A 13,518-nucleotide genomic window follows, 5' to 3' on the forward strand; every position below is an offset into this window, starting at 1 on the left:
ATTCTGCTAAGGTGTAGATATAAAGGCTTGCCAGCCATTATTCCAGAATTCACAAGATACGCAACTTTCTCTATTACTCCTGCAGCCTAAGATTGGCCCTTTGAGACACCTTTTCAGATTTTCTGCATGTCTGACCCTGATGGCTCCACCTGGACTCACCAACTGCTCATGTGGTCCCACCCACACTCTTGTGGTCTACTCAGCGCAAGAGGACAATTTCAACTCCTAATGATTTCATCTCCCATCAACACTCCTCGTACCCTAGCCCCCTGCCCACCAAACTACCTTTGAAAAACCCCTAACTTATGAGCTTTTGATGATATTGATTTGAGTAATGACTCTGCCACGTGGGGTGGCTGGCCTTGCATCAATTAAACTCTTTCTTTACTGCAATGCCATGATCTATTTTGTTTGTGCAGGGGGATGGAAGAACATTTTAGGTTGTTACAGTATGGCTTAGAATATTGGTAAGCATACCATGTGCACATAAAACAAATTTGCATTCTGTTATTGTTGGGTGTAGTTTTCAACTAAGTAAAGGTAGATAATATTTTTGTCTTATTTTTTCTAATAGTTTTATTATGTACTCAGGAAGTATTAAAAATCCATTATTAGAATTGTGATTGACTGTTTCTCTTTTTCGTCCCGTCACTTTCGACATTATGTATTTTTATTTGCTTCATGTATATTTTATTGTTATATCTTCCTCTTGAATTTACCCTTTTATTATTATGAAGCATACCTTTTTATTTCCATTTTTGCAATTTATTTTTAAGTTTGTTTGACCTAATATTAATGTAGTCGGTTCAGCTTTTTTACATTTTATCATCCATTAACTTTTAACGTATCTGCATTTTTATTTAAACGTGTATCCTGTAGAGAGCATATAGTGGTGTCTCGTTTCTTTATCCATCTGGACAATCTCTGTCTTTTAATTGAATGTTAAGTTCATTAATATTTAATATTATTATCAGTATGGTTTGGTTTGAGTCTAGCTTTAAAAAAATTTGTTTTGTCTTTGCTTGTTTTTGCTGTTATTACTTTGTACCCCCTTTCCTGCCTCTTTTTGGATAATTTGAATATTTGTATAAATACCATCTTAATTTTCCTAATGGCATACCTATTATTTTTTGCATTATTTTTATAGTGGTTCCCTAGGGAATATAATATATATTCAGAACTTTCAATGAGCCAACTTATAGTTAATAATGCGCTATTTATTGTGAAATACAGAAATCTTACAATCTTACAAACCCATGCTTTCTCCTGTCCTTTATAGTCTAGTTGTTATTTATGTTAGATAAACTTAGAAATTTGTTTTAAAGAGAAGCAAAATGTATAAGAAAATTACAGGAAGCATGCAAAAATATAGTATTTTGCATTTATCTACAGGTTTATCATGTTTGGTGCTCTTCACTCTTTTCTGAGGATCTAAGTTTCCATCTGGTATCATTTTCCTTCAGCTTGGAGAGTTTCCTTTAGCATTTTTTATAATATACATTTGCTGGAGGTAAATTCTTAGTTTCCTTTTATATGAAAGCATCTTATTTCACTTTCATTCTTGATGATATTTTCACTGGATATAGAATTCTGGGTTGCCAGTTTTTTAACTTTTTTCTTCTGCACTTTAAAAGTGTTGATCTACTGTCTTCTAGCCCAGTGATTTTTGCTAAGTCAGCCACTAATTGGATCATTGGTCCCTTGCTTGTAACATGCCAAGATTTACTCCTTTGTCTTTCAACAATCTGATTATATGGTGTTCTTTAACATGGACTTCTTTGTATTTGTTCTGCTTAGTATTTGTTTAGCATCTTATGTCTATACATTTCTGTCTTTCATAAATTCAGGAAATCTTCAGACCTTCCTCAGTTGGGCTTCTTTGCATCTCTTCCACACATTCATGCTTCAGGAGTTAGTCAGAGATTTGGCAGAAAGAGATTGAGGAACCCCTGTCTGGCTCTTTCCCCTACAGGATTCTTCCACTCTCTTCAGCCTCCACAATTTTATACCTTCTCTTTCCTGGTTGACAGGACAGAAAGAATATAGTTTTTTTCCACATGAGCTCCTATTGTTGTGTGCCTTGTGTATACTAAACTTAGTCTTGGGGTAAAAGCCTGAGGAATGGAAATTTACTCATATATCTCTCCCCCACTTCAATCAAGTATTTCGTCCCCATCATAGCCTCTTTGCTTCTGTTCATTCTTCAATAACTTCAAGAAAGCAGTTTAAGTTTTAGTTCACACCTTTGTTTTCAACTGGGATGTTTAGAGTCTGTTTCATACATGTAACATTACTCATTTTTAAATAGAAGTTTCACATGGGTGCATCTGATTTGAGGAAATTTGTCTAATGCTTGAGTCTTAGCTTCAAAGGAGACTAGAAAAGAAAATTTCAGGTTTCCATTTTACAGAGATAGAGCTAAAGATAGGACATTTCCAAAACATAAGAGCATGAAAACTATTGTTCATTTTCACAATTTTAATAACATTTGAACAACAGTTTACTTATTAGTTGCCCAGTATTACGAACCAGATTTAAATTTCCAAACAACAACCAAAAACTATGAAATGGTTACTTCATTTAGTACAATTATATTTTATGCAAATGAAAACATATGGGCCGGGCAAGGTGGCTCACGCCTGTAATCCCAGCACTTTGGGAGGCTGAGGTGGGTGGATCATGAGGTCAGGAGTTCGAGACCAGCCAGGCCAGCAGGGTGAAACCCTGTCTCTACTAAAAGTACAAAAATTAACCGGGCATGGTGGTGGGCACCTATAATCCCAGCTACTCGGGAGGTTGAGGCAGGGAACTGCTTGAACCCGGGAGACGGAGGTTGCAGTGAGCTGAGATCACGTCATTGCACTCCAGCCCAGGCAATAGAGTGATACTCCATCAAAAATAAATAAATAAATAAATAAATAAACGAAAAAGAAAACATATGTCATCTCTCCCTAAAAGAGAAACCCAAATCTCTTTAGGTTAAAACTTTTCAAGACTGTAGTGACAATTACTTCCTTCCTCTGCTGCCCATTCCACATGCACAGTCATGGGCTGCATAACAACATTCTGGTCAACCACAGACTGCATATATGATGTGGTTTCATAAGATTATAATGGAGCCAAAAATGTTCTAGCATCCAGTGACATCGTAGCCATCTTGACATCATCACCATCATAACGTCATAGCACAATACATTATTCCCATGTTTGTGGTGATGCTGTTGTAAACTAACTTACTTTTAAAGTCATATAAAAGTATAGCACATACAATTATGTATAGTACCTAATGCACGAGGTTGATCATAAACCACTATCTTACTGGTTTGTGTGTTGAGTATACTTTTTATTGTTGTTTTAGAGTGTACTTCTTTTGCTTATTAAAAAAATACTGTAAAACAGCCTCAGGCAGGTCCTTCAGGAAATATCCCAGAAGAAGGCATTGTTGTCGACAGCTGCATGCCTGTTATTGCCCCTGAAGGCCTTCCAGTGGGGCAAAATGTGGAGGTGGAAGACAGTGATATTGATGATCCTGACCCTGTATAGGCCTAGGCTATATGTGTGTTTGTGTCTTCATTTTTAACAAAAATATAAAAAGTAAAAAAAAAGAAAAGTAAAAAATATAAAAAAGCTTAGAGAATAAAGATATAAAGAAAGCAAATATTTTTGTACAGCTGCACAATATGTTTACGGTTTTGTGTGTGTTTTTGTTTTTTGTTTTGTTTTTTGTTTTTTTGAGACACAGTCTTGCTCAGTTGCCCAGGCTGGAGTGCAGTGGTGTGGTCTTGGCTCACTGCAACTCCACCTCCTGGGTTCACGCCATTCTCCTGCCTCAGCCTCCCAAGTAGCTGGGACTACAGGTGCCCACCACCATGCCTGGCTAATTTTTTTGTGTGTTTTTAGTAGAGATGGGGGTTTCACCATGTTAGCAAGAATGGTCTCGATCTCCTGACCTGGTGATCCGCCCGCCTAGGCCTCCCAAAGTGCTGGGATTACAGGCGTAAGCCACCGCACCCAGCCAAGCAGTCTTAAATGACCAGTTTAACCTCTCATTGAATGGAAATACAGTGTGGCCCCTAAAGAAGAATTCTTCTCTTGGAGACAAAGACTCTTAGGGGAGGAGGAGAAAATATTTTGTAAGTGATCTATTGGTATAATAACAAGGGATGCCATTTTATCTTTCATCATCGGTTTACTAGATCCAAGTATTTTGGCTGTCGGAAAAAGAATATCTATAGGTTTCTTGTTCAAAATATATACTGTGTTCTATAGAAAACCATGTCTCAGCAGTACAATGTATTACCTGTATTACACAAGTCAAGTATTGTATGAGACCATTCAACTCTACTCTAGAGTAAGCTGATTTTGGTAAATGGAAAGACCAGGAAACCTCATGAATGTAAGGCTATTGTGTTACTTACTTGCTATAAAATATCTCCCTTTTTCAAAGCAGTGTTGTGTAAAATGCCATGATGGTGATCAACGTATTCAGCAAATCCTTATGTTATTAGTGGCAGAAGCACTATGTACAGTGAAGGCAAATATGCATCCATGATATGTGTCTATTCCAATAAGGGCAAATCACAGTCCCCTCCATCATAGAAGGGGTATAATATACCTAACCTGCCACCAGGTGGAGGGTTACTCTCCCAAATGTATGATGTGCCAATCAGGATTGGCTACTGGTGCTGACAAGTTGGGCCCTCAGCAATGGTGTTCAGGACAGCCTTGGAAAAGGGGGAACACATTGTTACACATGTCATTTATAATGTGCCCTTAACCACTGGACACACTGCAAGATGTCACTGCATGGAAGAGAAAACCAAATTTTGCACATTCTCACTTACAAGTGGGAGTTAAACACTGCGTACTCATGAACGTAAAGATGAGAACAATAGACAATGGAGACTACTAGAGGGGGGAGAGAGGGAGAGGAGAATGGGTTTTAAAACTACCTGTTGGGTACTGTGCTCACTACCTGAGTGATGAGATCATTTGTATCCTAAACCTCAGCATCACGTGATATACATGTAACAAACATGCCCATGTACCCCCGTATCTAAAATAAAAGTGAAAATTATTTTTAAAAAAGACTTCACCAGTGCGAGACTCCATCTCAAAAAACAAACAACAAACAAACAAACAAAAGACTCCACTGCGCTGCAAAGCCACAGTACTGCGTTTTTCATCCTCAGCTATACATGTCTTAAAGAGGCATGCTAGTACCTGCTACTTTCTGCTCTCCAGGTTCTGTCTTCATGACATCCCTGTTACAGAAGGTGAGGGTGATGTTCTGGCATGATGGTGAGATGATCAAGGCTCCTAGAATCTCTGTTGTGATACAGAACTGAAAATTGCCATAACAGACATCAAAGAGTAACAGTGGATTCCTGATTTTTTTTTTTTTCGTGTGAGAGCAAGTTTTTTCTGGGTTCTCTGCATATTGGTATTGAAAAAACAAAGACAAAAATTATAAAGCTTATGAGTAGCTGCACACAGTTGCTAGGAGCTACAGTTGCTGTTGTCACTTGATTTACCTTGCCATAATCTGTCATCTTCTAAGATGCTTCCATATTCTTCACAGATTAGTTGGCGAGTTGAGATGAAAATGTGACAAAAAGCACCATCCTTGCAACTTTCAAGTCTTTGATGGTAACAATGACCTCGACAATTTCACCCATTTGCAAAGAAACTTTAGATTTACTATTCTGGAGGAAAATAACAGTTCCACGGGTTCTTATTTGGCTATTTCTAACATAATAGGCCTTCCTCTGTGGATCAGGGAGCCAGGCATTTCTTTCTAGCCATGCACACAGTTAACTGGGAAGGATAGCCTTGGAGTTCTACTCTCCTCATAAGGTAGACTCCAGGAAAAACAACATTTCTCAGATAGCCTCCGTAGCAAAGCTGGTAGACTGTAGTGATGTCATGCATTCCCAGACTTGTTGCACCAGTGTTCAATAATCTCTAAAATATCTAGGTGTTTTCGTTTGTTATTGTATATGGGTTCCCTAGTAAAAGGGCTCAGGTCTCTTTGGGAGAAGTGTGGGAAGAACAGTGGTCACATGTACTTGTGATGTTGTCAAGACTCCAGCCTCCTCTTCATTCAAAGGGCTGTGAGTTTTTGAGCTGATTCAAATGCAGGAATTGGGTAAGAGGCTGTTACTCTCTATTTAAGGCTCAAACCAGACCTTTCTTTATCCATCCTGAAGTTTTCTGTTACACAGACCTAATAGGACATTTGTAAACTATCCATGAATTTTGTGTCAGAGACTTTACTATCCCTAGCAAGTAGCAAAGGTCCCTGTGGGTTGAAGCATGTACTTCCCACTGTGGCCCAGCTGCCTAATATTTGGTCCACACCTATTTTATCTCTGACAGTTGGATGCTGCTATTTGACATCCAGAAAGACCATGTCAGTGGTAGCATCTTCCACTCATGTTATTGCCTAAAGAGAGCCAGCTAACGAGCTTTTTAGGGATGTTGATACTCCCCCCTCCACATGCAGTTATCTACATCCTGGTGGGCACCTTGTCTTCCATGCTCACTCAGGTATGAGGTTAAGGGATAGATTAGTGGACAGTCCAATCTTCTACATTCCTATCTCTCTAGGACTTTGGTATCTTTCTTGCTCATTACACTGAGGAATTTCTGGCATATCAATTTCTCTTAAGAAGGCCACCACTGAATTCAATTTCATTCTGCCAGAAGAGCAAGTTGCTAGAGGCACTTCAGGGTGGTCAAGCTAATTAATTTAACCTAGACTATCTTTACAGAGTATGCCTAATGAAATATTTAGCCTAATCCAAAACTATGTCCAGCCCTCTCTAGCCTATATCCCTCAGAATCTGTGAATCGCTATTCGAGGGCTTATGCTGGGCCCTGTTGGCCAATGAAGGCTCTCAGGTCTAATCTGGTGAAACAAGACACTGGCACAAGTGAGGCAAAGTGACTTTGTTACTCACATGTAGTCACAAGGATAAACACAAGCCTAGGGTCCACAGTGAGCCAGCCCTTCAGTGAGAAGGAAAGTGGTGCAGGGCAGATGGAATCTCATTGGTATGTGTTCCACATTCCACTGCAGCTGAGGGACCCTGGAAGTACTTCGTTCTGGGTTTTATACCCTGGGTGCAACTTGGATTGCTGAGCATAAGTACTGCAGAACATCCTAGTCTGGGAGGAAGGAAGATATAGCCTGGGATGTTCTGGACATTTCCTTCTTATCTTAGGATGTTGCATTGCAAGCAAGAGAGGGAAGAGCTGGGCCGGCCAAGGCTATCCAGGGACCTGTCCTGCAGGCAGTACTAAAGTTTTCTCAGTTACATAGACTTAATGGGACCTTAGAGAACCATCCATCATTTTTTTTTTTTTGCCTAGAGACTTTACTCTCCTTTAAAAGTATGGGTGAAACATACTTTTAAAAAGTTTCTGTTAATGGGCAGTTCTTACAAATCGTTGTTGTGTAAACCTTTTCCTAGGTATGATTTGTTTTTAGCATCCCAGGGCCCACAGGGTTCTGCACCTAGTTATAGGTTAGAGACAATGTCCGGGAGGGGTGGGGAGGAGACCTGGAGGATATTTTAAGAGGTTAATGCTATGAATGAAGCCATTAGGAGGTCTTTAAGCAAGGCAGGAAGAGGATCATCAGATTGGGAAGGAGGGGTGTTTTCGATTATACAGGTCTTTGGGGGTTAGGAGTATAAGGCCCCCAAATCCTCTTCTTTGGTCCAGTTCCCATATTCAAGATTATAGTCATTCCTCTTTGATGCCTTAATATCCACCAATGAAATCAGGAAATACAGTGAATTCCTCTGACTCTGAATGTTAGCAACCCTCAGACTCAACCCTTGACTTTGATTTTTGGCTACAGAAGCCCTCTGTCTGCAGTAAAGATAAGTGATTCTTTCAGCACAGCCATAGAAATCAAAGAAAGTCCCTGGTTTTCTGACCATGCCTTGGGCTAACAAATACTTTGGAAATTGTTTTCTTTCTTTAAGCTCTTCAGCTCAGAAGCAGCCAGCTTACCTTATCATCCTTGCATTCCATTTATTTGAAGGCTTCTTGACAGCAGACACTTCTAGAATCAATTACTACACCCACCAGTGTTCTAAGTTGCAAAGAGCAGGGCTCACTGGAGCTAGTTCAATCAGGAATGCAATTTATTAAATCATATGAGAGGCTCCTGGAGACTGCAGATGGGCCAGGGATCAGCTTGAACAATGGCATGGACAGCTTGCTCCAGGGGAAATCTGACAGGTGTCCCGCACATTGTGTCACAGCCTGCTCCATGATGCTAGATTAGGGGGTGCCACCACTGGGACCTCTTCCTGTTATGTCTCAGCTAAGACCCACTAGCCTTCCTGAAATGCTTTAAGGGCATCATCCCTTTCACATCACTCTTTTCTGAGCTGGAATCTCCAGTGAGTACATGGGACTGCAGAGCTCATGCCACATGCCTGCACTCTGCTCTCAAGGTGCTAGGAAAGCAAGGTGTTCCTTTAACTTTGGATGAGAGCACAAGGTGAGAAATTCTGCAAACTTTACATAGTGATTCAAAAGGTATTATGAATACTTTACAAATATGAAGGTAGCTGTGGACTTTAACCAATGCCCACTGCAAAGAGCCAGCCCCAGATGTTACCTACCCCAAATGCCACCTCCTATCACCCAATCTAAAATGGCCCACACCCAGGATATTCTTTGTGCATAGTCACATCTTTTAAGGCATATATCATATTTTACAACTATCTTGCTGATGCATTTATTTGCTATTTTTCTGTCTCTCACCTAATTAAAATGTAAAGCTTTAGAAGAGCTTAGCACAGTTCCTGGCAGATGGTTGGTACTCTGTAAATATTTGTTGAATTAATGTAGCTGTAAAATGAGATGTTTCTGAATAATGCTCTTAATGCTGGTTTTCAAATTGTCTAACACTTTTTTCTCAAGATGCAGCTGGATGGCCACCTAGGTGGGGAATCCCCATCTAGGACCGAGCTCTCATCTGTCTCTGCCCCTGCATCAGCCCAAGGAGTTTAATCTCTTCATTGTTAGCTAAACAGTAAACAATAGAGTTTTTAAAATTACCTATTTAACAGTGAGTTTTTTGACACCCCAAATTTTAAACTATTTCCTCCCTGGGTTAAGTCGTTTATACAGGAATTGTTGGTTGCTGCAATAAAGTGAGACAGGTGACCTTAATCAATAATTTTGTATTTTTGAAATCCTTACCCTGAATTGGAAACCTACTAAGTTGTTCATCTGTTCAGAACCCTACAAGAGCTTGCCAATCCCTAGAATACTAACTCCTCCCCCAGCAGCACTCGGAGCCCCTGACAACTTACTGTCCCCCTTTCTTTCTATCTTTGTTTCCTTCTGTCCTGCACAATGAGCTCACATTTCAATCCATGTGTGATGAACACACTCTCAGAATGCCAGAACTGAAAAGGACTCAAAAAGCAATCTTGTTAAACCTCTTGTTTTAATACAGGAAAATGCTAAATCCCAATGAGGTTAACTGATAGAAACATAGTACACACTACTTAATATTTCATTGACTGAGTAAATTTCCCAAGATCATACTCCTACTTAGTGGAATATTTCAACTTTGAAAGCAGCCTCTGAGCATTTTTATCCAGTGTTTAAATTTTTGTTTCAGTCCTAGTAATGGATAACATTTACTGAGCACTCACTAAGTGCCAGGTATATACAGGAACACATTTAATCCTTGCAACACCCTTATGGAGAAGGTTACTATTGTTATCCTACCTCAAAGCTGAGAAAACTGATGCACAGTAAAGCTTATGTAATTTAATCATAGCTGCACAGTTAATAAGTGCCAGAGTGGGGATTTGAACTCCAGAGCCTGTGTGCATAATGACTGTGTGATTCTGCCTACTGTGGGCTGAACTGTTTCTCCTCAAAATTCATGCATTAACTTCCTAACCCCAGGAACTCATAATGTGATTGTATTTGGAGATAAGGTCTTTAGAGAGCTAATGACAGTAAAATGAGGTCACTGGGATGGGCCCTAATCCAACAGGACCGGTGTCCTTATGAGGAGAAGAGATTAGGACACAGGCACGCACAAAGGGAAGACCATGTGGGACGCAGGGAGAAGGTGGCCATCCACAAGCCAAGGAGAGAGGCTCAGGAGAAACCAATCCTGCTGACACCTTGATCTCAGACTTCCAGCCTCCAGAACAGTGAGAACATAAATTTCTGTTGTTTAAACCACGGGGTTGTCCCTAACCTCCAGACCGTGGACCTGTATTGTTCCGTGGCCTGTTAGGAACCAGGCTGTACAGCAGGAGGTGAGTGGCTGCGGGTCAGTGAGCATTATGGCTTGAGTTCCGCCTGCTGTCAGATCAGCGGCAGCATTAGATTCTCACAGGAGCACAAACCCTGTCGTGAACTGCGCATGCGAGGCATCTAGATTGCGCGCTCCTTATGAGACTCTAACTAATGCCTGACGATCTGAGGTGAAACAGTTTCATCTTGAGACCATCATCCCCCCTACACCGCCCCCAGCCCCCGCCATCTGTGGAAAAATTGTCTTCCATGAAACCCGTCCCTGGTGCCAAAAATGTTGGGGACTGCTGGTTTAAACCACTCAGCAGGCCGGGGCGTGGTGGCTCACGCCTGTAATCCCAGCACTCTGGGAGGCCGCGGCGGGCAGATCACGAGGTTAAGAGATCGAGATAATCCTGGCCAACATGGTGAAACCCCGTCTCTACTAAAAATACAAAAAGTAGCTGGGCATGGTGGCGCATGAATGTAGTCCCAGCTACTCAGGAGGCTGAGGCAGGATAATCTCTTGAACCCTGGAGGCGGAGGTTGCAGTGAGCCGAGATCGTGCCACTGCACTCCAGCCCGGGCAACAGAGCGAGACTCAGTCTCAGAAAAACCAAAACAAACAAACAAAAAACAACAACAACAAAACCCTCTCAGCCTATGACACTTTGTTACAGCAGCCTGAGCAAACTAAGACACTGCCTACACGTGCATACCGACTCCCATATCTCCCAAAGCCTCGGTATCTTCTTTCATAGCATTCCCTCCATCTCCAGTGTTCTTTGTCCCACTTTTTACCTCCCTTCTTTCATCCCTCCATCATGTCCCTATTCTTCCTGGACCACCTTAGTTACTATCTCCTCCATGAAGCTTTTTAAAATTAACCCCTAGCCTTCCAGAAGGAAGCGGCTAACTATGGCGACCGCCATGGAGCAGTGGGTTCTGGTGGAGATGGTACAGTTGCTTTACGAGGCTCCTGCTTACCATCTTATTTTGGAAGGGATTCTGATACTCTGGATAATCAGACTTCTTTTCTCTAAGACTTACAAATTACAAGAACGATCTGATCTTACAGTCAAGGAAAAAGAAGAACTGATTGAAGAGTGGCAACCAGAACCTCTTGTTCCTCCTGTCCCAAAAGACCATCCTGCTCTCAACCACAACATCGTTTCAGGACGGAGTCTTGCTCTGTCACCAGTCTGGAGTGCAGTGGTGCAATCTCGGCTCACTGCAACCTCCACCTCCCGGGTTCAAGCCATTCTCCTGCCTCAGCTTCCCGAGTAGCTGGGACTACAGGCACAAGCCACCATGCCGGCCTAAGTTTTGTATTTTCAGTAGAGACGGAGTTTCACCATGTTGGCCAGAATGATCTCGATCTCCTTTTTTTAATTAAAAAGTAAACTTTAATGTCGAAAATGCAAACTTGGGGAGGGCAGAAAGATCACACACAAGGCTGTCACTTCACACTTGGAAGGTTGCGCCGCCGTCCTGTCTGCAAAGTGAGGAGTGCCAAGTGTGATCCGCCCGCCTGGGCCTCCCAAAGTGCTGGATTACAGGCATGAGCCACCACGCCTGCCCTGCCGTGTCTTCTTTCTCCTCCTAAGCAGCTGTTTTCGTCTCCTGAATTTTGATGTTCTACTTAACACCCTCATGTTCTTACGCATGTTGCCCTGCTGGAGGCGTCCTTCTCTTTGGGAAGCCTGACCCACCAACAGTGCCTCAGGAGATAGACATGGAAGCTTAGCCGGTGGGGGCCCCTCGTCTCTATCCCACCTCAGTTGCAGGGGAGGGGTCAGTTGCAGCTGCAGTGGTGGCCCCGACAGTTTTCTTTTGCGGGACCTGTGGCCGGCAGCTCTGGGTGGAGAAGACCTACTTGATCCAAGAACTGCAGGATCCTTGGGCTGCATGTCCTCCCCCACCATCAGCAAGCCTGGAGAACTGGGCAGGTGGTCTTTACCCAGCACCTTCAAGGCCGCCTTCTCTGGCCACAGGGAGCAGCCCGGAACTGGGGAAGGGAGCACTGTTGGAAGTGGGTCAGGCTTCCCAAAGGGAAGGATGCCTCCAGCAGGGCTGTGTGAACTGGCGACTCCATGGCCCTTGGAGTAGAAACTCACTGCATGCACCTGGGCCTTGTCAGTCTGGTTCTTTTCTGTCAAGCTCTTGAGGTGGACATTTCCCTCCAAGGGCCTGGGATTGTATCAGGAGGAAGTGAGATTTCCCTGAGTCTCCAGGGGCCTAGAGGTGGAGGCTGCTTCCCCATTGCTACAGAGGCCCATTTTATTGTCCTCCTGCCCCTGGGTCTCTACCTGGTCTTTCACCTCCGTTGCTTCTTTGGGCTCTTCTGCCCTCACCTCCATCTTCAGGAGCCTGGCTGGGATCACCTGCTCATCTAATGAAGGAAGTTGAAGGTTAAACTTGCCTCTGAGACGAGGGATCCTCACGGGGCTGAGGTGTCCAAACATCATGGAGTTGCGAGCAGACAGCATGGGTTTCTTCCTTGAGGGGGGGCTCCAGACCACAGGAGGCAGGACCCTTTGTGGGGTGCCCGTGTTCTGAGAGATAAGACACAGCCTCACAGGGGCACCGTCCCACCTGACTGGAAAAGAAGGCCTAAGGTGTCGCTGACGGTTGAAGAGGAGTGGGAAACGGCCCCAGATTCCCGGGGCAGGCACAGGTGCGGGAGCTGCAGGGTGAGCCCGGCCAGCTGGGAAGGCCTCACAGACAAGACAAGCAGGTTGCCGATGGCGTGGCCAGGACCTGCGGTGGGACCAGGAACAAAATACGCTTAGTGAGTTGCCCATTTTGAGCGAGTTGTGCACAGACGAAACTAAGGGTCAGAAGCAGAGAGGATACTCCTAAGTCACCCACTTCTCTGTGGCCGGGTGCACACTGGGCATCTGGGAGTTTATGACATCACCATGGGGCTGGTGACAGAGCCAGGGTGTGGAGGAGTGCTTAGGAGCCCAGTGAGGGTGCCTACAAGAGGAGTCAAAGGGCAAAGGGTGAGACCCTTCCACCGGTCCAGCTGGACTCTAGCCTCAGGGACGTCCTGCTCCTGGGGGCAGGTGTGTGGCCCTGGATGGGCCCCCCTGTGGGGCTGTTGGGGGTGTGGGGCTGATCCACCAGAGCCCTTCCACCTGGCACCTGGCCCAGATGCTGGCTGGCATCCAGTGGCCCTGTCTTGGCCAGCCCTATCCCCCAGGTTACAGGGCCAGAACCTGGAAGCAGAGC

General features: G+C 43.5%; 1 protein-coding gene across 1 annotated transcript; it reads right to left on the bottom strand.

Moving 5' to 3' along the window:
- Positions 1-11,837: 11,837 nt before the first annotated feature.
- On the bottom strand, positions 11,838-13,088 carry LOC103786955 (putative UPF0607 protein ENSP00000382826). The gene is given in 1 exon segment (XM_008977195.3): positions 11,838-13,088. A coding segment is annotated over 1 exon segment (1,251 nt).
- Between the last annotated feature and the right edge of the window lie 430 nt (positions 13,089-13,518).

This window comes from Pan paniscus, chromosome 7 (genome assembly GCF_029289425.2).
Source record: "Pan paniscus chromosome 7, NHGRI_mPanPan1-v2.0_pri, whole genome shotgun sequence".
NCBI classification, from domain to species: domain Eukaryota; kingdom Metazoa; phylum Chordata; class Mammalia; order Primates; family Hominidae; genus Pan; species Pan paniscus.